The sequence below is a fragment of the Propithecus coquereli genome, unplaced genomic scaffold (genome assembly GCF_000956105.1).
Source record: "Propithecus coquereli isolate 6110/MARCELLA unplaced genomic scaffold, Pcoq_1.0 Scaffold789, whole genome shotgun sequence".
Classification (NCBI taxonomy): Eukaryota; Metazoa; Chordata; class Mammalia; order Primates; family Indriidae; genus Propithecus; species Propithecus coquereli.
In genome coordinates, this window is record NW_012154051.1 from 72,599 (window position 1) to 95,742 (window position 23,144).

The 23,144-nt window shown below is 52.1% G+C and overlaps 1 protein-coding gene across 1 annotated transcript in view; it reads left to right on the top strand.

Moving 5' to 3' along the window:
• The window catches only part of NOS1 (nitric oxide synthase 1 (neuronal)), a 78,307-nt gene extending 66,298 nt beyond the window's left edge, over window positions 1–12,009 (top strand). Inside the window, exons 21-28 of the mRNA XM_012662895.1 lie at window positions 1,187–1,356; window positions 4,017–4,227; window positions 4,936–5,023; window positions 6,402–6,523; window positions 7,564–7,712; window positions 9,091–9,285; window positions 10,815–10,933; window positions 11,967–12,009. Of these exons, the coding sequence (XP_012518349.1) occupies window positions 1,187–1,356; window positions 4,017–4,227; window positions 4,936–5,023; window positions 6,402–6,523; window positions 7,564–7,712; window positions 9,091–9,285; window positions 10,815–10,933; window positions 11,967–11,982 (1,070 nt within the window). The 3' untranslated portion in view covers window positions 11,983–12,009. The remainder of the gene's footprint in view (window positions 1–1,186; window positions 1,357–4,016; window positions 4,228–4,935; window positions 5,024–6,401; window positions 6,524–7,563; window positions 7,713–9,090; window positions 9,286–10,814; window positions 10,934–11,966) is intronic.
• The last annotated feature ends 11,135 nt before the right edge of the window (window positions 12,010–23,144 follow it).

Below are 23,144 nucleotides of genomic sequence, written 5' to 3' on the forward strand. Positions count from 1 at the left end.
GGCCTTCATCTCGGTAAGCACAGGTGGGCTTGGGGCTCAGGTACAAGGCACTACAGTGACCTTACCTGGCAGCCCGTGATACCATGACTGTCACATAGGAGCCAGAGGGTCAAGTCAGGGCGGAATATGAAAACAGTAGAGAGTCAAAGCGCTATTGAAAATCCCTTAGGAAGGCATCACTTTGCAGAGACCCTCTCTTAATAAATCCAACCCAGCCAGTTCTTCCTCTGTGTTGAAACAGAGCTTTTGTTTCCTTCCTTTCTTTTCATTTATTTATTTGCTTGGTTTTTGCTTTTTGTTTGTTTGTTTTTCGGTGGAGACAGGATCTCACTACATTGCTCAGGCTGGTCTTGAACTGCTGGCCTCAAGTGATCCTCCTGCCTCAGCCTCCCAAAAGTGCTAAGGTTACAGGCATGAGCAACAATGTCCGGCCTGAAACAGAGCTTTTTATCTGGGGTTGAACACCTGTCGAAGGAGAGCCTTGTGTTTAGGGGCCGTATTGGATGGAAAGTACACAGAGGCTGTGCAATGTAGTAGTTAGGACACGGTCTGAAGCCAGACTGCCTGACTTCACACTTACGAGCTGTGTGACCTTAGACCAATTCCTTCACCTCTCTGTGCTTCCATTTTTCTCAATGGGCATAAGAATAGCACTCACCACTTTGGATTGTTGAGATGATTAACTGAGTTAATAATATAAAGGACTGAGAATAGTACTTGGCATATAGAAAGCGCTAGATAAGTATTAGTTGGCCATGTTTGTAATTCCGAACATTAGTATCCCACTCAGGGATGAGAGGCTCACACCAGAGAGGACAGATGGAATCAGAGTGGACTCATATCTCACACTCAGTTGGAGGCTCATTGCATAGCATGTCAGTGGACTGTCTCGTGCTATTTAATACGTTAATATTTTTCTCCTCCTTCCATGTTTATTTTTTAATTGTTAGACTAGTTTGCCTAATTGATTTTGGCCATGCTTCTTGCACACACGAGGTAACCACGCAGTGCCCCACATGCTGGGTGTGGATGGCGGCAGCATGGAAGATGGCAAGCTAAGGGGTTGCTTGGCTCTGGGACCATCCTGCTCCCCTGGCCCCATCCCCTGCTCCAAGGGCAGGCCTGGACCTTGGACTTGAACCCAAGCCCCCCCGCAGCCACCCCTCCCGCTGTTGTGCCTCCACAGGCGTCATCAGTAACTGGACGGACGAGCACCGCCTCCCGCCCTGCACCATCTTCCAGGCCTTCAAGTACTACCTGGACATCACCACGCCACCGACGCCCCTGCAGCTGCAGCAGTTTGCCTCCCTGGCCACCAGCGAGAAGGAGAAGCAGCGTCTGCTGGTCCTCAGCAAGGTGGGTGCCTCGGCTTCCCACAACCCTAGGGGGCGCCTTTCACCGGGTCGCTGGAGAGTTGTGAGACTGTTATTACAGCAGCATTCCAGCAGGTGGCGGTCTTGAGCAAAGGCTGCCGTTTTCCAGTTGGCAGAAGGTTGCCACGTGGGCTAGCTATTAATAGTTGGGTTTTGCTAGGCATGACCACCTCTCCTCGTTCTAACTAAGGCCCGACAAAACGAGTGACCCCCTTGAATCCCAAAGTTCTCTGGCTACAAGAGAAAGTGCTATTCTAACTCTTTCTACCTTCCTTTGGAACCTTGAGCTTCCATGAGTTCCATCTTCCATACTTAGAAGAAAAAAAAACTGAGAGAATTGTACAGTGCCCTGGTTTAAGGATAAGCTTTTTATGATACAGATGAGTTTTAGGTAGGACTAAGAGGCCTCTGATGGTAAGGTGACCCAAACACAGCCTCTACCACCCTTGCTTATTAGAAGCCATGGACCCTGCCTGTCCCAAGCTGCTGCTACAGGACCTTGCTCAGTAAGAATCCTACCCAGGAGCCAGGCACGGTGGCTGACATCTGTAATCCTAGCAACTCAGAGGGCTGAGGTTGGAGGATCGCTTGAGGCCAGGAGTTTGAGACCAGCCTGGCCAACATAGCAAGACCCCCATCTCTAAAAGAAAAAAGGAAAGAAAGAAAGAAAAGACTCTTACCCAGAAGGACCACCCAGGAGTTCCTCCCAGTGGGGGGTCCTTTCTAATGAGCAAGCCCCCAGCAAAGGATGGTTTAGCTTTCTTCTGCTGTCCAGGAGAGGGAATTGAATGGTGAGCAGCAAGAGACAGGCTAATTAGCGAGTGCATGTTATTTAGAAATATGAAAATCAACACCAGAAGAAACAATTAAAGAGTTGTAAGTGGTTACCTCTGGGGAGTCAGAAACAGGTGGCAGAGGTGGAACAGGAGACCATTATTTTTAATCATAAGCTTTGCAAAATTATGTAACTTTTTTGACTATATACAAACTTTTATATAGTCAACTTTTTTGACTATATACTTTTTTGACTATATAACTTTAAAACTTTTAATGAATGGGATGGGGGGAGGGGTTCACAGGAAGAAGGACCAGAGATTGCAGTGTTTACACAGGCTTATTTAAAGTTCAAGTTGATATACCCGTATGTATCAGTCCATTTCTTCCCAAAAGTACACAGACTCCAAGATGGGATTAAACGAGCAAGGATTTTTATTAGGGGAAACACCTGTGTGAGAGAAAACAAGAAAGCAGCCAGATAAGGCTGGGAGAACCATCAGACCTCAAAACAAGTCTGATCCCAAGTGAGGGAAAGGGAAGAAAGGCTGGGCAAAAGCATCCTAGACTGCACCGCAATTTAAGGAAGGATCAGCACGATCCTTGGGGAGGCCTAGATCCCTTCCGTGCTCAGTCATTGGCTGGGAGCGGCCTGGGGAAGCCAGACCTGGTGCCCACACATGATGGGTGTCAGTTTCAGGTGGATGTCAGTTTCAGAGAGTTGCGCTGAGGCTCTGGGAGGCTCTGGGTCGGCTGCGCTCCTGCGGCTGAAAGCTGTCAGGCTGGATCTGAGAGGCACAGCCTCAAGGATGCCATACCCTTTAACAAAGCAAGAACCATCATTAGGAACATGGGGAAAATCTTTGCTCTACGGTGCACTCGTAATAGACTTTACCCCTGGCCTCAGAAACTGAGCCTCCTATCCCGGCAATGAGGGGCTGCCCAGGGCATCTTCTGAGATGTAGGAAAAATATCTCCAGCGCCCCAGAGAGTTCCTCTGTTCCCTGGTAACAGCTGGGCTTTGCTGTCAACATGCCCCCAAATATGTGTTCCTCCACACACCCCAAACTGTTTTCTGCGGGGCTGTCACCTACCATCGTGAAAGTGATCTGTGTGCTCTGAGGATGCATCTGCCGCCCCCGCAACCAGCAAATCTCAGGTCTGCATTCTGTGCCTGCTACCGCTGCCGCCACCTCTCCTAGCCAGTCATGAGTCCCTCCTGCAGCGCTTGTACTTCGGGAGTATATGATGGCCGGGTGGGAGCGCAGGTTCTAGGGACAGACTGCCCAGAGCGGGGGTCGGCAGGCTTTTTCTGTAGAGGGCCGCTGGGCAGTGAATATTTTAGGCTCACAGCCCATTTAGTCCCTGTCGCAACTATTCCACTCTGCCTTTGTAGTGCAGCAGCACAGACGATACATAAGCAAATGGGCGTGGCCACATTCCAATCAAACGTTATTTATGGACACTGAAGTTTTAATTTCGTATCATATTCTTGTGTCGTGAACTATTATTCTCTTTTTGATTTTTTTCCCCCAACCATTTAAAAATGGAAAAAACAATTCTTACCTCGCAGGCCACACAAAACAGGCTTGTGGGCCGAAGTCTGCCACCCGCTGGCTTAGATTCAAAACCCAGCATCAACACTGAGTTGCCATAGGTCCTCTTTGACCCTCAGTTTCCTCATCTATAAAATGCAGACCTATTTCATAAGGTCCTCAAGAGAATTAAAACCTGGCACAGAATAATTACTATTTAAGTGTTAACTTTGACTACTTTTATGTTGCCTTCTTCCCTGGACCTCCTCGGGTCCTTGTTGGAAATGCGTGGGAGCTGGGTTCAAGCTTGTCTCTGCCCCTCTCCTTGGCACAGGGTTTGCAGGAGTACGAGGAGTGGAAATGGGGCAAGAACCCCACCATCGTGGAGGTGCTGGAGGAGTTCCCGTCCATCCAGATGCCGGCCACCCTGCTGCTGACGCAGCTGTCCCTGCTGCAGCCTCGATACTATTCCATCAGCTCCTCCCCAGACATGTACCCGGACGAAGTGCACCTCACCGTGGCCATCGTCTCCTACCGCACCCGAGGTGGGGCCTTGCTGGGAGAGCCTCCTGGTCTGCATCTTCTCCCGAGGGCCCCTAGAGGCTCCCTAAACCCCTGCACACCCACTAAATCCCAAATCCCTGGAAAGAGACTGGTGCCCAAGACCAGGACACCGGGGGGGAAGAGGCGGCAGGTGAACTGTCCCCTAGGGCAGAGCCAACCCTGAGCAGAACTAGGGAAGAGGCAGGACGTGCATTTGGAAGCCTCAATTGTCCCCAATCCTGAGGTCCCTTTTACTTTCTGCGTCCCCTCCTACCCTGCAAGGCAGCGACTAGAACAAGCCACCACCCCCCATTCCCTGGGGGAACTCGCTGCTGCCTCATGCTCAGCTAGTTGTGGGTCAGATAACTCAAGCTCCACTCCCACATTTTCCCTCCTTGAGAAAGCAACTAAAATGCACAGTGCCCGAGAGAGCTCTGAGACCAGGATCCCAGCAAGCCACCCAGAGCACCTTTCCGCGGGCAGGATTCGAATCCAACCCAGTGCTGCCCAACGGAACCCTGGGCAGTTGCACGGGCCACAATACACCGTTCCCTCTTGCCCTTTGGAGGACGTGAGCCGCCCAAAACTCCAAGGCAGAAACCCGGCACTGGGCCTGGGGGTGTTCTGCATTGGAGGGACAGGGGAGGGGGCCATGATGACGGAAGCTTGGGGACAGCGGGTGACCCGGGCCACCGGGGTTATTGTGCTAGATGGAGAAGGACCAATTCACCACGGCGTGTGCTCCTCCTGGCTCAACCGGATACAGGCTGACGAGGTGGTCCCCTGTTTCGTGAGAGGGTGAGTAGCAAACGGAGAGAAACGAGCAGATGTCTCCGACCTGCATGTCATGATGTGCGGTAGATGGACCAGCCGGAGGGGTCTAGGGAGGTGGCCGTTCACGCAGTATCGAGACTGATGTCCCGCGTCACTACTCCAAATTATCGAGGATACAGAATCACGGACAGAGCAACACAGCAAGCTAAGCAAGTCCTCTAGTCCTGCAGTCGCCAAACCCCAAGCTGCGGCCCAGTACCGGTCATGGCCTGTTAGGAGCCGGGCCGTGCATCACCACCTGAGCTCCGCCCCCCCACTCCCCGTCCTTGGAAAGATTGTCTTCCACAGAGCCAGTTCCAGGTGCCAAAAAGGTTGGGGACCACTGCTCTAGTCAAAGTGAAGTCGATGCAACAGGTGTTTATCCAGGCCAGGTGCTGTGCTAGGTGCTGGGGCTACAGTGGAAAATCAGGCCCATTCAGTCCCCATCCTCATGGAATCTATGGGCTGTGGACATTCGATCCAAATTCTACCAGGCACCCCGAATCTGCCCCCCATTTCTTAGAGATGGGGGAAGATCCAACCACCCCCGTTAATTGGAGTTTTTCCCCCCAAAACTCCAGTTTAAAGGATACACCAAAGCCCATCACAGGTATCTACACTGTTGATCAATAACTTCTCCACCTGAACAGTGGCTTCGGCCAATCGTTTTTCTCAGCATTGAGGTTAGAATATTCTCAGGATGGCCTACGTACCATTGGCATCAGAATCCCCTGGGGTGTTTCAAAAATAGGCTCCTGAGCCCAAACTCACTGCATTGCCCAGGAATCTGCACTTTTGGCATCTCCAGGTGACTCTTTTATGCACAGAGCGTGCGACTCCCTGGTTTAAAGACTTCATGGATGGTTAAATCAGTGGTTCTCAAGCCAGAGTGATTCCTGTCCCCTCCCCCAACCCAGGACACTGGGCAATGTTTGAAGACATTCTGGGTTGTCACAACTCAGGGGTGCTCCTGGCACCCCTGGCCAGAGATGTTGCTTGACATCCTACAATGCACAGGGCAGCCCCACGACAAAGGAGCAGCCAGCCCCAAGTGTCATAGTGCCAATGTAGAGAAAGTGGGTTAAATCGACTGCCGTCTGTGATTCAGCTCAGCAGCAAGGAGAACCGGGGAATGGAGCAGTAGCCAGACCCCGGGGACCTCCCGTTTTTGGAATTTTGGCATTCCCCTAATCTGTGGGACTCCCACCCTGAAAACATTTCTTACCTGCCTGCCCCAGCGGAAGAGCCGTGAGTCCCATTGTACGTCTGCCCCAGACGGCCACCGGGTCTGCCAAGACTCGACTGTTCTGCAGCAAATTGGAGCCCTGCACGACTTCTGACTCTCTGTCTCTTCCTTGTCCAGCGCGCCCAGCTTCCACCTGCCCCGAAATCCCCAAGTCCCCTGCATCCTGGTTGGCCCGGGCACCGGCATCGCCCCTTTCCGAAGCTTCTGGCAACAGCGGCAGTTTGATATTCAGCATAAAGGTGGGTTATGGTCCGGAAGTCGGTCGATTCTCACGCCCTAGACCTCGGGAGGAAGAGTGGTGGCGCTGTCTCCCCCTTGCGCCACTGCCTGGGGAGGGGCGGGCAACGCAGCCACCGTAGGTGAAGTTCACCACATAATTCGAATGCCTGTCCGAACAAGTCTCCCATCCGGCTTGTCCCAGGGGCCTGAAATTCCATCCCAGAGGACATTTCTTTGACTGTTAAGATGTAGCTCGCTCAAAAAATCCAAAAGAAGCGATAGGCATTAGTCCTTCTCAAATGGCTGTGTTTATGTGACCGTCGCAAAGACCGCCACTCACGAGCAGGCCTTGCTGTGCGCAGACACGACGGATCAGCTCTGGGAGAAGGAGAGAGAGAAAGGAACCCACAGATTGTGGCACATATTAAACACAGATTCAGTGAGCACCTAATAAATGCCAAACAGTGTTGTAGGCTCTGGGCGCACAGCAACGAACAAGACAAAAACAACTCAAAGGAAGGGAAAAGCCTGCCCCGTGGAACTGTCGTTCTAGCGGAATAGCTAGCGTTTGGAAAATCTGCGCTAGGTACCAGGCACGGCTGGAACGTTTCATGTTTGTTCCCCACAATAAGTCCCCGAGACACATGCTGTCGTTATTTGCATCTTGCACACGAGGAAGCTGGGGCTTGGAAAGTTAAGCAACTTGTTCATCTTCACACAGAGCTGGGATTTGAACCCAGGACATCTAGCTCCAGAGTCTGAGCTCTTGGTATTACCCGATGGTGGGGATTGCTCACTAGTCACGGGGGGCGGAAGGAAGGATTGAGACCCAGGAAGGGACAGGCGGTCTGCCGAAGTCTGAACACGTTTTACTTCCTTCGTCTGCGTGTGTGCACACGTGTACATGTGTACATGCACATACCTGCCTGCCCCCGTGTTCGTGAGCCTCTGTCTGCATGGTGCACACTTAGGTCCCAGAGCCCCACCCCTGGCCCCTCAGCGACCCCCTGCAAATCAGGCAGCAGAGCCGTCGGTGACCTGAGGTCTTCCTGGTCCCCAGGAATGAGTCCATGCCCCATGATCCTGGTCTTCGGGTGCCGGCAGTCCAAGATCGATCACATCTACAGGGAGGAGACCCTGCAGGCCAAGAACAAGGGGGTCTTCAGAGAGCTGTACACGGCCTACTCCCGGGAACCAGACAAACCAAAGGTAACCCCAGCCCGTTCACGGCCCCCAGCCCAGCCCAGCGTACACGCGCACTGCTGCACACACTCGTGTGTACACACTGGCACACCCCACTCTGAGAAAACCCCCCCCCTCGCCCATCCCGAACTCCCCTCTGCAAAGTTGCTCTGTGATTCAGAAAGCGCAGAGAGGGAAAATATCTATTTAAAATACTTAACAGCCCGCATTTGATGATTCCACTTATACACAATACCCAGAATGGGCAAATCCACGGAGACAGAAAGTAGATTAGTGGTTGCCAGGGGCCGGGGGAGGGGGAGCAGGAAGCGACAGCTGATGGGCACGAGGTTTCCATTTGGGGTAAGGAGGTTCTGGAACTAGACAGTGATCGTTGCATAACATGGTGAATGGTGCCTGATGCCACTGAATCGTACACTTTAAAGTGGCTACAATGGTAAATGTTACGTGATGCGTATTTTACCATAGTAACACATGTTACAAATGTTTAAAATAAGAATTTTTTAAAAATATATTTAGCAGCCCATGAGAGGCAGTACCAGTCAGAGAGGACACAGGCCACAGGACAGGAGCACGTTCCTACTGGGACTTGGGGCGGTCCCGGGCCTCCCAGGGAAGCGGCCAGGACACCTGGGGGCAGGAGGCACTCACTGTGTCTGGGCAGTGGCTATTTGACAAGTAGAGTGGGAGGATGTCGGGAAGAGCAAGGAACAGCCACGCCAGGTCACTCCAGCTCAGTGTCAGCCTCCCTGGGGGTGGGGAGTTTCCTGGACAAGCTAAAGACGCCCTGAGTAAGCAAGACACATTCCCCGGAGGCCGTATTAGACACCCTGTGCCCACCTCACGTCCCCTTGGCCCACCTTTCTCTAGCTGTCACTGCAGCAGCGGCTTTGCAAGGTGGAAGCTGCCAGCCCCTCACCTCGCCCCATCCCTCGCTGTCCGTCCTGGGGCTTCGCTGGCTGTCTGGCATAGGGTAGCTGCCGTAACCAGCCCCGCAGCTAGAAGTGTACAGGCGTTAACAACCCCATGGGTGACCACCGGCCACTGGGAGAGAGGAGACGTAGTTAATGCCCTGCTCTTACACCCCTCCAGGGGATGGTTCTGGGGAACACTCTTCCCAGCTCGCTAGGAGTCCTCAGCAGAGTTGAGCTGCAGGCACCCGAAGTGGGGAGCAGTGTGTTCACACACACTCGGGTTGGCTTTCCCACCGTCCCTGTGTCACTCTTCCCAGTCCCCCGCCTTGGTGCCCTGGGATCACGTCACAAAATATCCTCCTTGCACACAAACCCCTGAGTCAGTCTCTGCTTCCTGGTGGGGGGACACGAGCCACAACAGGCACATCACATGTCCCCGCCCCTCCTCACTGGCCCTCTGCCGCCTGCAGAAGTACGTGCAGGACATCCTACAAGAGCAGCTGGCTGAGGCCGTGTACCGAGCCCTGAAGGAGCAAGGGGGCCACATTTATGTCTGTGGGGATGTCACCATGGCCGCCGACGTCCTCAAAGCCATCCAGCGCATCATGACCCAGCAGGGGAAACTCTCAGCAGAGGATGCCGGCGTGTTTATCAGCAGGCTGAGGGTGAGTCACACGCTGGCATCCAGTCTCCTGTCTCCTCTTCCTCACCCCAGCTGTCTCGATGATTAGGGGAGGTTGAGAAAGTAGGAAGAAAGGCCGGAAGTGCAGGTGCAGATATAAATATGGTTGGAGGCTGTGGTGTATGAAAATAAGTAGCTGAACCTCTGGGTAACTAGACAGGAACCATCCTAACCCAACCTGTCCGGCTCCCAGAAGCCGCAGCACTGCTCTGTACAGTTGTATAGGTTGGGCACTGCACAAAAAGATCTGTCCAAGAAAGACAAGTAGGATCTGAAAGCCACCCCCTGCTTGTCTCTCCACCCTGAAGGAAGAGCCTTTTCCTAACTTGCCCAAAGGCTGAGCAGTGGCTAATGGCAGCCCAGCAAGCAAAGTCATAACTGTGTGAGCAACTGCCGCAAATAGAAAAAACTGAGTCCCAGACCTCCAAGAAGCTCCAGGGGTGATTCTATCCTTCTCCCTGCTTTCCTAACCGAGCAGTGATCAGGGATCAAACATTTCTGGGGAAGAAGCCCTTGCTCTAAACCTGATACTAAACCCCAGTAGGTTGTATTTTAAAAAAGAACTTTCTGATAGAAATGTCATGGATCCAAGGAGAGCTGTGGAGACCCCCCAAATACTCAGTCCCTTTGGTTTGGCCCTCCAGAGACACCTTCGTAGATTCTCCAAGACTTTGCAGAATAGAGTTGAAAAGTCACCCCAACTAAAAATGATCCCGCTCTACAGATGGGCCACTTTCTTCAAAACCTTGAGCACCAAGGGATGCTGGGACCTCACTGAGGAAATGGTCGTGCCTTGTTTACCCAATGCGTGTTCCCACACCCGCCCTCCTCAGCACAGAGATGCATTTTCCCCTTGTTCGATCCTCAACAACACTGCCCTTTGAGAATATTCTAGACCACCCAACCCTCAGCTCTGCCAGAGGAGCCCCCATAGCTTTGTAAATTCTCGGGTGCCACAAGTCGGTCCTCACCTGGGCCACATATGAAGGCCCCAGGGGAGGTTCTTCTCTCTGCTTGTTCGTTTGTGGGCAAAGTTGAGCAAAGATGCTCTTCTTCAGATCAACTCACGTGGCCAAGGATTCTCCACTTTGGGCAGCTGGGGGGGTGTTCCCTGAGGGCTAAGCGGGCACTGGTCCTGTCCTGTCCTCTCCGCGGGTCTCTGTGGGCTGTGACGTTTCACATGAGACCCAGCTTTGCCCAGATCTGAACTCGCAGGAGCGTGGTGGAGAGAAACGGGCGAATGGCGAGGTCTCCATTTCACCTCGTCACTGCTTCTGAGTAGTGACATACGTGTTTTCTTATGTTCTTTGCCAACTGGGCTAGAGCAGCCCCACGTCCTGGAGAACAGAGTCTTAGACGCCAAAGGTACCTCGGGGGCACTGGCTTCAGCCTTGTTTCTTTAGGAACCGTCTTCTTTAGGTATATTCCGTTCCAGGTGACAGTGGAGTCTGTCCTCTCTCCAAGCCCTTGTCTGGCATCTGAGGGCTGTTTTCTGACTTTCTGTGACCCCAGGATGACAACCGGTACCACGAGGATATTTTCGGAGTCACGCTGCGAACGTACGAAGTGACCAACCGCCTTAGATCTGAGTCCATTGCCTTCATTGAAGAGAGCAAAAAAGATACCGACGAGTAAGCGGGCTCCGTCCTGGGCAGGGGGCGGGCAGAGCCCTCTCTCCCGGGGCCTGATGGGCAGAAATTTCCCCAGACTGCAGCCCCAACAACACTGAGGACGTGTTAGAAATGCACATGCCCAAGCCACCAGCCCTGTTGGACCTGGAACTTGGGAGTTGGGGCACAGCAGTTTGCATTTCAAGAGGCAATCTGCATTTCTCTGTGCCCCCTCAAGCAGGCGTGAGAGCGTGGGGGTAGGGGTGGGGGGGTCCTGTCTGGGGCGCCCCCTAGTGGCAGGATGGCGCTGGCCTCTGGGACATTGAATTCCTACCCGCTGCTTTGGTGGCTTTTACACCAGCTCCCTCACACCCCCAAATCACTGAGGGCTTTCTCGTGGGTGCGAATTACAATTCATAGGATTTTGACACTTTCACTCGACGTCTAGAAATTGCCAGCAATAGTCTAGTCTGAGGCACCATGAGACTGGGATTGAATCTCACTATTTAAACTCTCCTGTAAGTCTGTGACACGGCGACCTTGATTGTAATCTCAGTGCCCAGCCCCTTCCCCCCGCCCATTCCCTGGCACCAGAACACGTGGAAACCACCCTATGCCCATAACCTACATCACCCGGGAACTCAGCCGTCTCTTTTTTCAGTAGCACAAGACACACGCTACTCATTTCCTAAACTCATCCTCCTCATTGCTTCTCCTTAAGACAACGCAGCAGTCACAGAAATACACTTTGTGCCCAGTAGGTGCCCATCATTGCCTTTAAGGCCGCCACTCCCTTGGTTGTCAGAAGGGAGACCCTTTAAACGTCCCTGTCTGGCCAGTTGTGTGGGTGAGCCAGCATTCGCTTATTCGCTTATTTATGCATTGGAGACGAGCCCCCACCACGTGGCAGGTCCTGCCCAGGACACGAGGGCTGCAGAGGAAGTGACAGAGAGGAGGCCGGGAGCCCGAGAGCAGGGGCACCCTCTGGGTCTCCTGGAGCAAACAGCAGCCGGCTCCTCCCGCACTAACCCCCTCCCCACTTCTCCCCCAACAGGGTTTTCAGCTCCTAACTGGACCCCCTCGCCCAGCCGGATGCAGAGTGGCCGCCCCAAGTGCCCCAGCGGGGGCGGCTGCAGGTCTTGTGAGCGCGGACAGACGCTGCTGAACCCTTCCTCCGGGAACCCACGTAGCCCTCGCTCTGCCTCTCTCGTCCTTGTCGCTGTGTCCTGGTTTTCCTCTTCCGGGCTCTCGCCCCCCAGTGGTTTCCTCGGCCCTCCTGGGTTTTCCCCTTGGGTTTTCCTGCTGCAATGCGATGCCTTTATACTCTGCAGTGGCTCTGACAAAACTCTGTCCCCTCCCCGCCTCTCTCGCTGACAAGGGCAAATCACGGGTGCATGAAACCACTGGAACGTGGCCGCTGCCCCTGGTCGGGTTTGTTCTCCGGGGTTCCCCTGGGAAGGCTGCAGGCGCTGGACACAAGTCCTCTGAGCCAGCCCCTTGGCCGCTGACGTCCCTCCCCTTCTCCTTTTTTATGATGACGCTTTGGTCGTGCGTGTGGGTGTGTGCACGTGTGCGTGTGACGGGCTGGGTCTCTCGTCTGTGCTCTTGCCTGTGCAAGTGTGTTGATCTTAGATCCGAGTCCTTCGCCTTCGTTGAAGACCTTCAGTGCCAAGAAACATGCCCCTGGCCCGTGTTAATTCTTCTCGCATCCGTAATTAAGGGTCCACACTGGTGTCCCTTGGAAGCCCCCTAACTGTCCTGGCTACAGAGGGTCAGGGCTGGGGAGTGGAGTATGACGATTAAGAGGGAAATTTCCCAGTGAAAGCAGCAATCACAGAATTAGATGCTTTCAGATGCCAGCACCGGTGAGGGGAGCCCTCACCAGGAAATGAACCCATTGAATGGATTGGGCAAAACCCCTCTCCAAACCCCCCATGCCAGCCAGGACCACCTGATCTGGCCACATCCATCCCCGCCGCACCCCAGGCACTCACATCCACAAGGCCCAGAAGCGATATCCACGGGAGTGTGCTGGAAATAAAGATCTTGGGTGACTTGGGACAAGTCACGTGTCCTCAGTTTCCCCTGGCCATGACGCTAGCAGCCTAAAGAGTATGAAAGGGCTGAACTTTAAAGTTGTATAGCCTGGAAACAATATCAAGGAAGAATATGACTTTTTTTTAATTCCCCTAAATGAGGCTTTGCTGCTTCCCCCTTGGGGATAAAATAACGAAAGCTGGTTTAAAGTAGATCGGTTTGGAGAGAAATACCGTATCGAGGTACTGCCACGTGGTTGCTTCGGTAGGAACATTTGGCCCTCTAAAATCGACCTCCAGGTTTTTTAACCTGTTATGATAATTTTGACAAATAAATGCCCCTCAACTCACACCAAAAGTGAGCAGCAGAATCTTCGTTAGGAATTGGGGCCGGTGCGATTTCTCCAGCAGGCAACCTGCTGAGTTTACTCTCTCAGAGTAAATGGCAGGAGGGGTCTCTTTCTGTACTTAAGTGCTAAAACTCAATGTCAGGCAGTACCCAGAAAGCGCCAAGGGATTCTGGTGACCCTCCCAGCCTACGGGGATCAGCCCGGGGTCCCCAAGGACGGAGAAGACATATTCAGCCAGTTCTGTCCTGTTTTGATGTGTTTTGTCCTACAGAAAAACCGTGTTCCATTTATACACTGTGCATGGGCGTTTCTTTTTAGATGCCCAGTTTGGGTGCCTGCCAAAGAGAAAGTGTCCCAGCCCTCTGTGGAAGGGCTTTACAGTGGGGACACAGAGACCCCAAAGGGCCCAACCTCCAAGACTCTAAAAGGGGAAGCCGCGCCTCACTGTTCTCTACCGCCCCTGGCAGCCCCCGCCAGTGTCTCATTCCTGGCACACGGATTTGACTTCATGCCAGTTGTGGTCTCCCCCTGCCTTCCTTTAATCCCATTTTCTCCTGCTCGGTCTTCCAAAGACACAGAGAACAAACACTCTGCACCGGCTGCAACACCAGCCCTTTCTAACCTGGAGGGAAACCCATTGTAACAACTTTCCTGCAAACACAGTTCTGGCTCCTGGTGGATCTTCTGCTAAGGGATTTTTTTCCCAACCCTTTACACCTTTGCAGACACCTCCTAAGCTGTCACTAACCCCCCAGGGCCTGAACTGCTGTGTCCAATCTGCATCAAAGAGAAACTGACCAGTGCTTTCCTCTGCAAGGCAAGCTTTATGCACCGAATCTTTTCCATCACCAAATAAATACTTAGGAGCACTAACTATGTGCCAGGCACCGCCTCCCTGTACATCCTTGCCCTTCCATATCCGGCAGGCAGATGGAAACATCCCATTTTGTTGGGGAATCCAAAGAAATGATTATATATAACCAGGATTCATCTTTCTTCCAAAGAAGGATTTTTTTTTTTAATATATAAGTGAACACCTTTCAACCCAACACGAGCTGCTTCATGGCTCCTGGCTAGAAGACAGGAGACCAGTCTGATGTGTTTCTCTCGTTTGCCGGAATCCCTGGTATCAGAAACCTCGCTGCGATGAGTAGCCTATGGAGATAAAACGCAGCATCGTGGAGTCCAGACTTAGAATTGAGCTCAGATCCAGCGTGGGTAAATGCTGCCCTCTTGTGGTGGTTTTTAGGTCGGGCCCCGTAACCAACAAAAGGTGCAAAATGGAATGAAGCAACAGGTGAGCAAAAATAAGAGTCGACTGGGTATTTGAGGGTTACCCAGCTGTGACCCATTTATTGCCCTCTTCCCCTCGAATTGGCCGATAGCAGCTCCAACCCCATTTCCCAAAAGGGAATTTGGCCGGGAGGAACGAGACATCTCCTGTAACAAGGAGGCCGGAGCACCACGCGGCTCTAGCATCGCACGAATCCCGTTCCCACACCTTGGGGTGCAGAAGAGCAGGAGCAGTTAAGCTCTTGTGGGAAGTGAGAGCTTCCCTTGGTTTCCCTGGAGGGAGACAGCCAGGCGTCTTGCTTTGGTGGGGAACGTCTCAGACCCACCGAAACAGAGTTTTGGAAGCCGACCTGGCTGCCACTCCCAGCTCTGCCTGTTTATGCAGGTGACTGTGGGCTGATCCCTTGGCCTCTCTGAGTCTGTAGAACAAGCCGGATCGAATGAGACGATGCCCATAAAACGTCCAGTGACAGTACCTGGCCCAAAAGTTATCGAATTGCGATTTTTCACTCTCGTAGAAGGTTAGAATCTGGTGGGGACAGACACCATTCTCATAGTTGACATAAATGTCTGGTGGATTTTGAAAGATAAGAATTTGCCAGGAAGCGGAAAGAGCGAGAGGAACGGCACGAACAGGAAGCACGTGGGGTAAATCGAGGCTGGCTCTGCAAGGCCCGGGAGGGTGGCGGTGGTGAGGGAACACTGGGAAGATAGGCCCGGACCGGACACCGGGGAGAGGTGAGGAATTGAGACTTTGTTCGGTAGGGAGTCCCTTAGACTGTTTTTCAGAAGGGGAAATCAAGGTGGTTGGAGCTGTGCTTGGAGAAGAATGTTCTGCCCACAGCACAGAGCGTGGCCTGTTGAGATGTCGGGGGGTCGTTGCCGTAACCACGACTTAAGTGAGAGAAGAAGCAGAGATCACGATGCAGGATCCTCCTGCCAAACACACTCTCGGCAGCCTCCTGCTTTGGGCTTCCAAAGAGGTCGGGTTTTGCTCTAAGCCCAAAACAGGTGAGAGGTGTTCTGACCTCGCCCCCGGGGCAGACGGTCGCTGGGGCCCCTGAACCCCCACAGCACTGGCCCCCGATACAGCCTTTTCATTCATGCCCTTAGGAAAACCACGGGCCTCTAGGTTGTGTTTTAAGCCAGCCGCGTTTCCTGGTGTATTTACATCTCCAGCGTATCGCTGCGCCCACCTTGCCCTCAGAGCCCCTGTCTCAATCGGCAAGGTAGCCTGGGGCTGCCAGCAGGGGCCAAGGAGAGGAATCGCTAGCTGAGCTTCCTGCATGACCCGTCTCTACTCCCTGGCTGTCCCCAACCTGCGTAAAGTCTCCCGCATCCAAACGTCCTGTTCGGCTCAAAAATTAAAGACCAGGAGCTGGGATGGAGGAAGCACAGGTCTGAGAGGCTAAGGGAAGGGACCTGCTTCCCAGAGAGACTCAACGCAGATGTTCCCCACGATCGTGGCTTTGACCTTGGGGGACCAACGCGGGCCTGGCCTCTCTTTCTCTCACACCCACCTCTCAATCCACAGCCAGTCCCTGCCTGGGGTCAAAAGGACCCAAAAAGAAAAGCTGCGTCTCCCCAAACGCTGCTGTGTCTCAAATGTGAGGACGCAGGTGCACTTTCACCCATGGAAAGCAGTGTCTGTTTAGGGTCCGTTTTCTATTAACACTTGTCAAAGTGCAAGGGGGTGGACAGGAGTCACTATGCCTTAGTGTGTGGATGGGCTTGTTTTGTCCTGGAATTTCTAACAGGTTCTGGACAAGCAGGCGCGTCTGTCTATTAACGAGATGGCCCTGGCAGGCGGGACCGCTCTGCCGTAACGCACGGCTTCCTGGAGTCTTCTAGAAAATGACTCTAGGACATCAAAGTGCCCAGATGTGGCTCCTAAGCTCTAGAAGACTCTAGGCCAGGGCCTGTCCACCTCAGCACTGTTGGCATTTGGGGCAGGTAATCCTCCGTCGTGGGGCTGTCCTCGGCACCAGAGAATGTTGAGCAGCAACCCCGGCCTCTACGCGCGAGATGCCGGTAGCAGACTCTTGCCAATGGTGACAACCACACATGTCATCAGACATCGCCCAGTGTCCCTGGGGGAGGGCAATACCCCCTCTTGGACCTGAGGACGTCTCGCGATAGATCCAGAGCAAGCCGGCAGAGCTTTCTTTAACCCGATGGTTCTTTCCATTATCTGCTCTGAGACCTGAAGCTGTTGCAGGGGACGGGGGAGTATGTTTCCACGAACTCCCGCCCCAGTCAGAGGATGACAGTTTCGTTTCGATCAGATGCTACGTCCCTGGCGTTGGTTCCGGTGTGGGTTCTGATGAGGACCCGCCGAGGTCCGGTGCTCTTGCGCTGGGTCCGAGGCCACCCCCCATGCCCCGCCCTCTGCCTCTGCCGTTCTTGTTGTTGTGTTGTCCTTGTGACTGTAAAAGCCCCACTCGAGGCTGCGGTTTTCCAGAAAGCCCAGAGCGCGGCGCTGGGCACCCTGCGTCACTCGCACCCGTGGGTGTCCGTTCCGGGGTTGGGGAAGCTGGGACGGTGGGCAGAGCCGGTGTCGCTTCTCACCAGACACAGACACACACACACACACACACACACACACACACACACACACACGGTGTCAGAAACTCGGCCGTCCCCCTACCTCTGAGCTCTCGATGCTGCTAATCTCTGCCAAGCGTCCCTGTGCTCCAGCACCTTCCTCAAAGGACTGACGCCCGCCCCACGCTCCGCGAGGTTGTCCAGGCTGTGTTCGTCGCATGCTCTTCTGCTGTATAGCTCTCATCTTCTAATTTTATGGGATTCAACAGAAGTCTACTTATATGCCTGTTTGCATTATGGTTCAAATATTAAAAAGTGGATTCGATTTGGCTGGCTGCTGTCTTTTGTCAGATTTGCCCGGAGTGTCTCATGCCTTCGCCCACTGTCTCGGGTGCCCCAGGAAGGCTGCTCCCAGGTGGAGTTAGAAGGAAGCTGATAAGGGGCTGCTCTGGGGGAAGGGAGGGACGGGAGGGGAGAGAGGAGGTCTGTCTGCCCAGAGGCAAAGTCTGAGCTGCCATATTGTCTCCACGGCAGCTTCAGCCAACCCTGCAGGGACTTCTAAAGGTGACCTTTCAGAGGTGCCCGATTTGGGACTAGAAGGCCAGGTTTTATACCCCTCCATTAGTCCATCTTGGGCCAGGCAGCTCTCCCCAGTGGAAGCCACCCCCCCAAGGGACAGACCTCCGAGGGCGCTCCCGCGGCTGGGAAGAGTTCTGGAGTCCAAGTTAAGGTGCAGGTCTGGGCGGCACAGCTGAGCGTCCGCCTCCTCCCCATCACTCAGGGCCCTGCAGAAACGGTACCACCTTCACCCTCCACTCTCTTCCCTGTGCACATGACCCTGAGGACCCTAAAGCCTAATTCCTAGCTGGCTTCAGACCCAGTTGCAAAAGGGAGAGACGTCAAAAGCACTAAAACAGCAGATGAAGAGGCACTGATGTCAGATTCGTGCACGGTTGGTCACCATAAAGGGAAAAACCAGGCAGGAAGTCAGGGTGGGGGCCGAGGCTGGGTCATGCCCTTCCAGACACGGCCATTTGGATGCTGTGGCCATTTTGACATTCACACCTATTTCCTGATCATCCAACACAAGCCGTTAGACCTTCAGCTTTTTAAATTTCCAAGTAACTTACCCAACATCGACCCCCCATCCGGCCACACACTCACCGTTCCTGACTCCTCTGCCCATCCCTGAGCCTCAGGCCTAAGTTCAAGTATGCGATGAAGGTCAGAGACAGAGCAGGAGTCAGGGAACCCTTCTCAGTGCCCTGCCCCCTGCTGTCCTACAAGAAACGTATTAGCTAATTAAAATAATGGCTGCCGGTTATTAAAAGCCAGTCTTCATGAGAATGCTTTGACGTGTTACCATTTACGCTTCCCAATTTAAAGCTTGGGAAACTGAGGCACGAGGAGATCAGGCAGCTTGTGCAAGGTCTACACAGCTAGTAAATGGGATCTGAACCCAGGCTCAAGAACCTGCCTTCCTATCTACCACCCCGTGCTGCCACTAGACTGTCTTGGTTCAAATCCCAGCTTTTGCAGTGTGCAGTGGGGCATACCTGTAAACCCAGCTACTCGGGAGGCGGAGGCAGGAGGATCACTTGAGCCCAGGAGATCGTGCCACTACAGAGAAGACCCTGTCTCCTAAAAATAAACGAAAGCAAAAACAAATCACGGCTCCTCCACTTGCTAACTGTGCAACTTCAGATAAATTACCCGACCTCTCTCTACCTCCATTTCTTCACCATAAAACAGGCTATGATTGTATTTACTATACTGGTTTGTGATAGGATTAAATGGGTTAATATATACGCAATGCACTTAGGATAGGGTGGAATGGAACGGAATAGAATAGATAAATAAACTAAAGACCCAGCTCTGGTTCCTTCCAACTTTCTCAGCTTTTTTCTCTTTTAGAAGTTCAAACAGCCCATCTTGAAGCTTTTTGATACTAAGCACAGTTCCTCTGGCCTCTTCGGGCCACCTGCAGTCACAGGGGTTGCCTCTTCTAAAAACAAATTCCTGGAGATCTCCGCCACCTGTCCAGGGAAAGACCCGGACACCTTCGCGTTTAACCGTCTCCCCACGCGATTCGTATCCACACTGGAGTTTTGACAGGCCCAGCCTCAGCGGTGGCTGGGGACAATTTAACATTATATGCATCCCAACTGGATGGCTTCTGTTGCCTGGCAACCAGGTGAAAAATCCAAGTTTGCAATGAAACAGAGCCTTCCCAACACAAACAGAAAGGAGAAGCAGGTGGGAAATGAAGTAGGGTGGAGGGGAGGAGGATTAAAAATATTTTTTAAGTCACTCCAGATCAATATAGAACACGGGCTTCACAGTTACATAGTAAAAATGGATTTATTATTTTTTTATCGTACCTGCCACAAAATCACCAAGAGAACAAAAACAGGGAAAGTATTTGCAATCAGATGGAGTTCAACCCTCATCACTAAAAGCAAATCACTTCAGTGATGGCCTCTAGAGGAAAATGAGATTAAGCTAATCAAATTGCGGAAGATTTCAGATCCAAGTAATTAGTAAAGTGATTAAAAAAACGTGCACACACAACTCACATTCTTTATATTACTGGATTCAAGGCGAGGGGATACAGGGGGGGTGATCTCCTGGCCTCTCTGTACCTCGCTTTTCTCCGCTGGAACATGGAGTTGCTATCCCCAGCCTCACTCGGCTCCTTCCTAATTTACTGTGTCCAAGAATTTTGAGATATGCAAGGGTAGTAAGCTCCACTCTCCTCTTTCCTTCCATTCCTTGTCTTGCTCGTAGGGATGGGCACACGTAAAGCAACTACGAAGTGTGAGAAAGCCTCAGAGACATGCGACAAAATCGAGGTCTAGTATCTGTGGCATTAATTAAACATTTGCCGTGAGTAAGGGAGTCCGTTTTGTCTTGAACATCTTGAAAAGAGTCTCCAATGGAAATGCAGTTATTAGCAGGAAGCTGCGGGCAAATCTGCAGGGTAGGGGAGAGAGAGAGAGAGACACCTGTTCCTTTTTCCTCCAAGCTGGTGGCATGGCCTTTCCTGGAAAGCACACACTGCCCCCGGATTGCCCTTCCTGAAACATCTCTTTCATCCCGTCACGCCTTTGCTCAAAGGCATTCGGTGGCACCAGGGATCAGAGGAGGGAGGGCCAAAGCCTTGGCCAACAGTCAGTGCGTGCTCTGACCACGAGTGGCCCTCCTCTTCCTCGGCTCCGCCCCAACCTTCCCTGCTGGGCTGAGTCATTCACCCCACCGATTCTGAGCACAGCTTTTATGTTGCTTTTCGAGGGGCCTTTGCTTCTGCCACGCCCCCTACCTGGAAAGCGACCTTCCTCTCTTATCTCTGCTGATCTCATTTCTATTGCTGAGGGTTCGATTCAAACACCCCCTTTTCAGGTGCCTGCCTCTAGCCCTAGACTATGCTTCCTGTCTGTGCAAGTCACCTGGCACACAGGAGGTTTGCTCGACAATTGTTGTCTCTGTGCGCATGTGTGTAGCTCTATGTTTGTTCTGTCTTCATGTGTTAGTTACATATTGCCACAATCACGCTGAGTTTGAGACCAGCACGGGCAACACAGTGAGAACCCATCTCTACAAAAAAAAAAAAATTAAAAATTAGCCAGGTATGCCGGGCGCGGTGGCTCACGCCTATAATCCTAGCACTCTGGGAGGCCGAGGCCGGCGGATTGTTTGAGCTCAGGAGTTCAAAACCAGCCTGAGCAAGAGCGAGACCCCATCTCTACTAAAAATAGAAAGAAATTAATCGGACAACTAAAAATATATAGAAAAAATTAGCCGGGCATGGTGGTGCATGCCTGTAGTCCCAGCTACTCAGGAGGCTGAGGCAAAAGGATTGCTTGAGCCCAGGAGATTGAGGTTGCTGTGAGCCAGGATGACGCCACGGCACTCTAGCCCGGGCAACACAGTGAGACGCTATCTCAAAAAAAAAAAAAAAAAAATTAGCCAGGTATGATGGTGCGCACCTATTGTCCCAGCTGCTCGGGAGGCTGAGGCAGGAGGATCGCTTGAGCCCAGGAGTTCAAGGCTGCAGTGAGCTGTGATTGCGCCATTGCACTCCAGCCTGGGTGACAGAGCAAGACCCTGTCTTTAGAAAAAAATAAAATAAAAATTAAAAAGGGAGTATGTTGATAGTGACAAGTAATATTGGAGGAAAACAAAAACAGAGGAAAGTGAGAGAGTTTAAATGGGGTGGTCTGGGGAAGCCTCAGCACCAATGTGACTCTGAGAGAGGCAGGGAGGGAAACACGTCACTCACATGGAGGGACAGTGGGTTAGTTGATCAAAAGTGTCTCTGCAGGACAGCATGAGATACCCTAGCAGTACATTCAATTAATGTTTGGGCTAAATTGGACAGAAGCCCTGCTTTTATGGGAGGTTTCCATCTTACAGGAAGAGATGTGTTTACCACGGAGCTGATGAAGCTTAACTTTGGGGTCCCTTGCTTGGAAAGACCCCTTCTTCTCTCATCCTACATAAACACTCCCCTGTGTACTTATGAATTCATCCCTGTGTGTTCCTTTTCTAAAACAGGACAAGCTCCAGGCCCCACTCAGCCCGAATCTGCCCCTGCTGGCAGGTAAATCCAGAGACCACGGCCATGTGTGTATTATTACAGTCTGGGCAGGGGGTCCTGTGAGGACACGAGACAGGAGAAGCTCACCTCCTCTGGGGTCCGCAGATGTGTGTTTCTGCAGAAGAACAAAGGCACGCAGGGAAAAGGGTCTATATTAGCGAAGTCCCTCAGGTGGGTGGGGTGATGCACCCGGAAAAATAATGATTGTGTATATTTATTGCAAGGACGAGGAACACCATTGACAGTGTTGAGCGAGGTTCAAACAGTCTCCCTAGCCAGATTGTGGAATTTCATCAAAGAGGGGTATCGAAGCCCACCAGCCAGGGATAAGCAGAAATACACCTGTAGTCCGACAAAGACAGGTGTGTTAGCTCGCCGCAGCCGGGGAGTGGGGAGCGCCCCCTAGGGGAAATCTAGGGAACCGGCAGCATGGAGCCCAGAGGGGCTCACTCTAGGATTTGGGCTTACACTGTGTGATTTTAAGCAGGTACTAGGATAGTACAGACCAGCTGGATACAGTCAAGGAATGAGGGCAGTTCAGCAAGACAATGTTGTAGGGGAAATTTAAAAACTTAGAGTTTTCCATGTTGCCAAAAAGAAAAGAGACCCATTCCCTTCTTCCTTTCTTAGAGTATTTCCTTGGAAAATTTTGTGTTTGTAAATATATCCTCTGTCCCTTTGACATGTATGTAAATCTTTTTTGTGTGCGCTATTTTTCTATACTGTCACGAGCTAGAATAGGAAATGTACTGTTGGAACCATCTCGAAGTGTACAATTCAATGGCATTTAGTACATTCACAATGTTGTGCCAACATCACCACCATCTAGTTCCAGAACTTTTTCATCACCTGAAACAGAAACAATAACCCTCCATTCCTCCCAAACCCTAGTAACCTCTAATCTATATCCTGTCACTATGAATTTGCCTATTCTAGATGTTTCCTATAATGGGATCCGACCATATTTGTCCTTCTGCGTCTGGCTTCTTTCACTTAGCATAATGCCTTCAAGGTCCATCCACGTTGGAGCGTGTGCCCGAGTTTCATTCCTTTCTCTGGCCAAATAACATTCCATCGCATGTATATGCCACATTTTGTCAATCTTTTCAAAGGCTAAATGAGCTGCTTGCCAACGTGACAACCCAGGACTATTTTTCTTAAGCACCTGGGTTCTGTCTCTTTTGAAATGTAAATATCAAGGAAGATAGTGTCCCTATCTTCCTGTCATCAGGGGAGTTGTTCCAAGCTGTGACCACCTGCATCATCATGCAGAAGTTTTATTATCCCTGGACACACAGGCAATTGGCTAGCACAGTGGGTGCCCATTACAGGGTGAGTTTAGGATGAACTATGAAAGAATATATCCAAACGAGGTAGTCAGGTCCTCTTAATTGAGGACGAGTTACCATGAC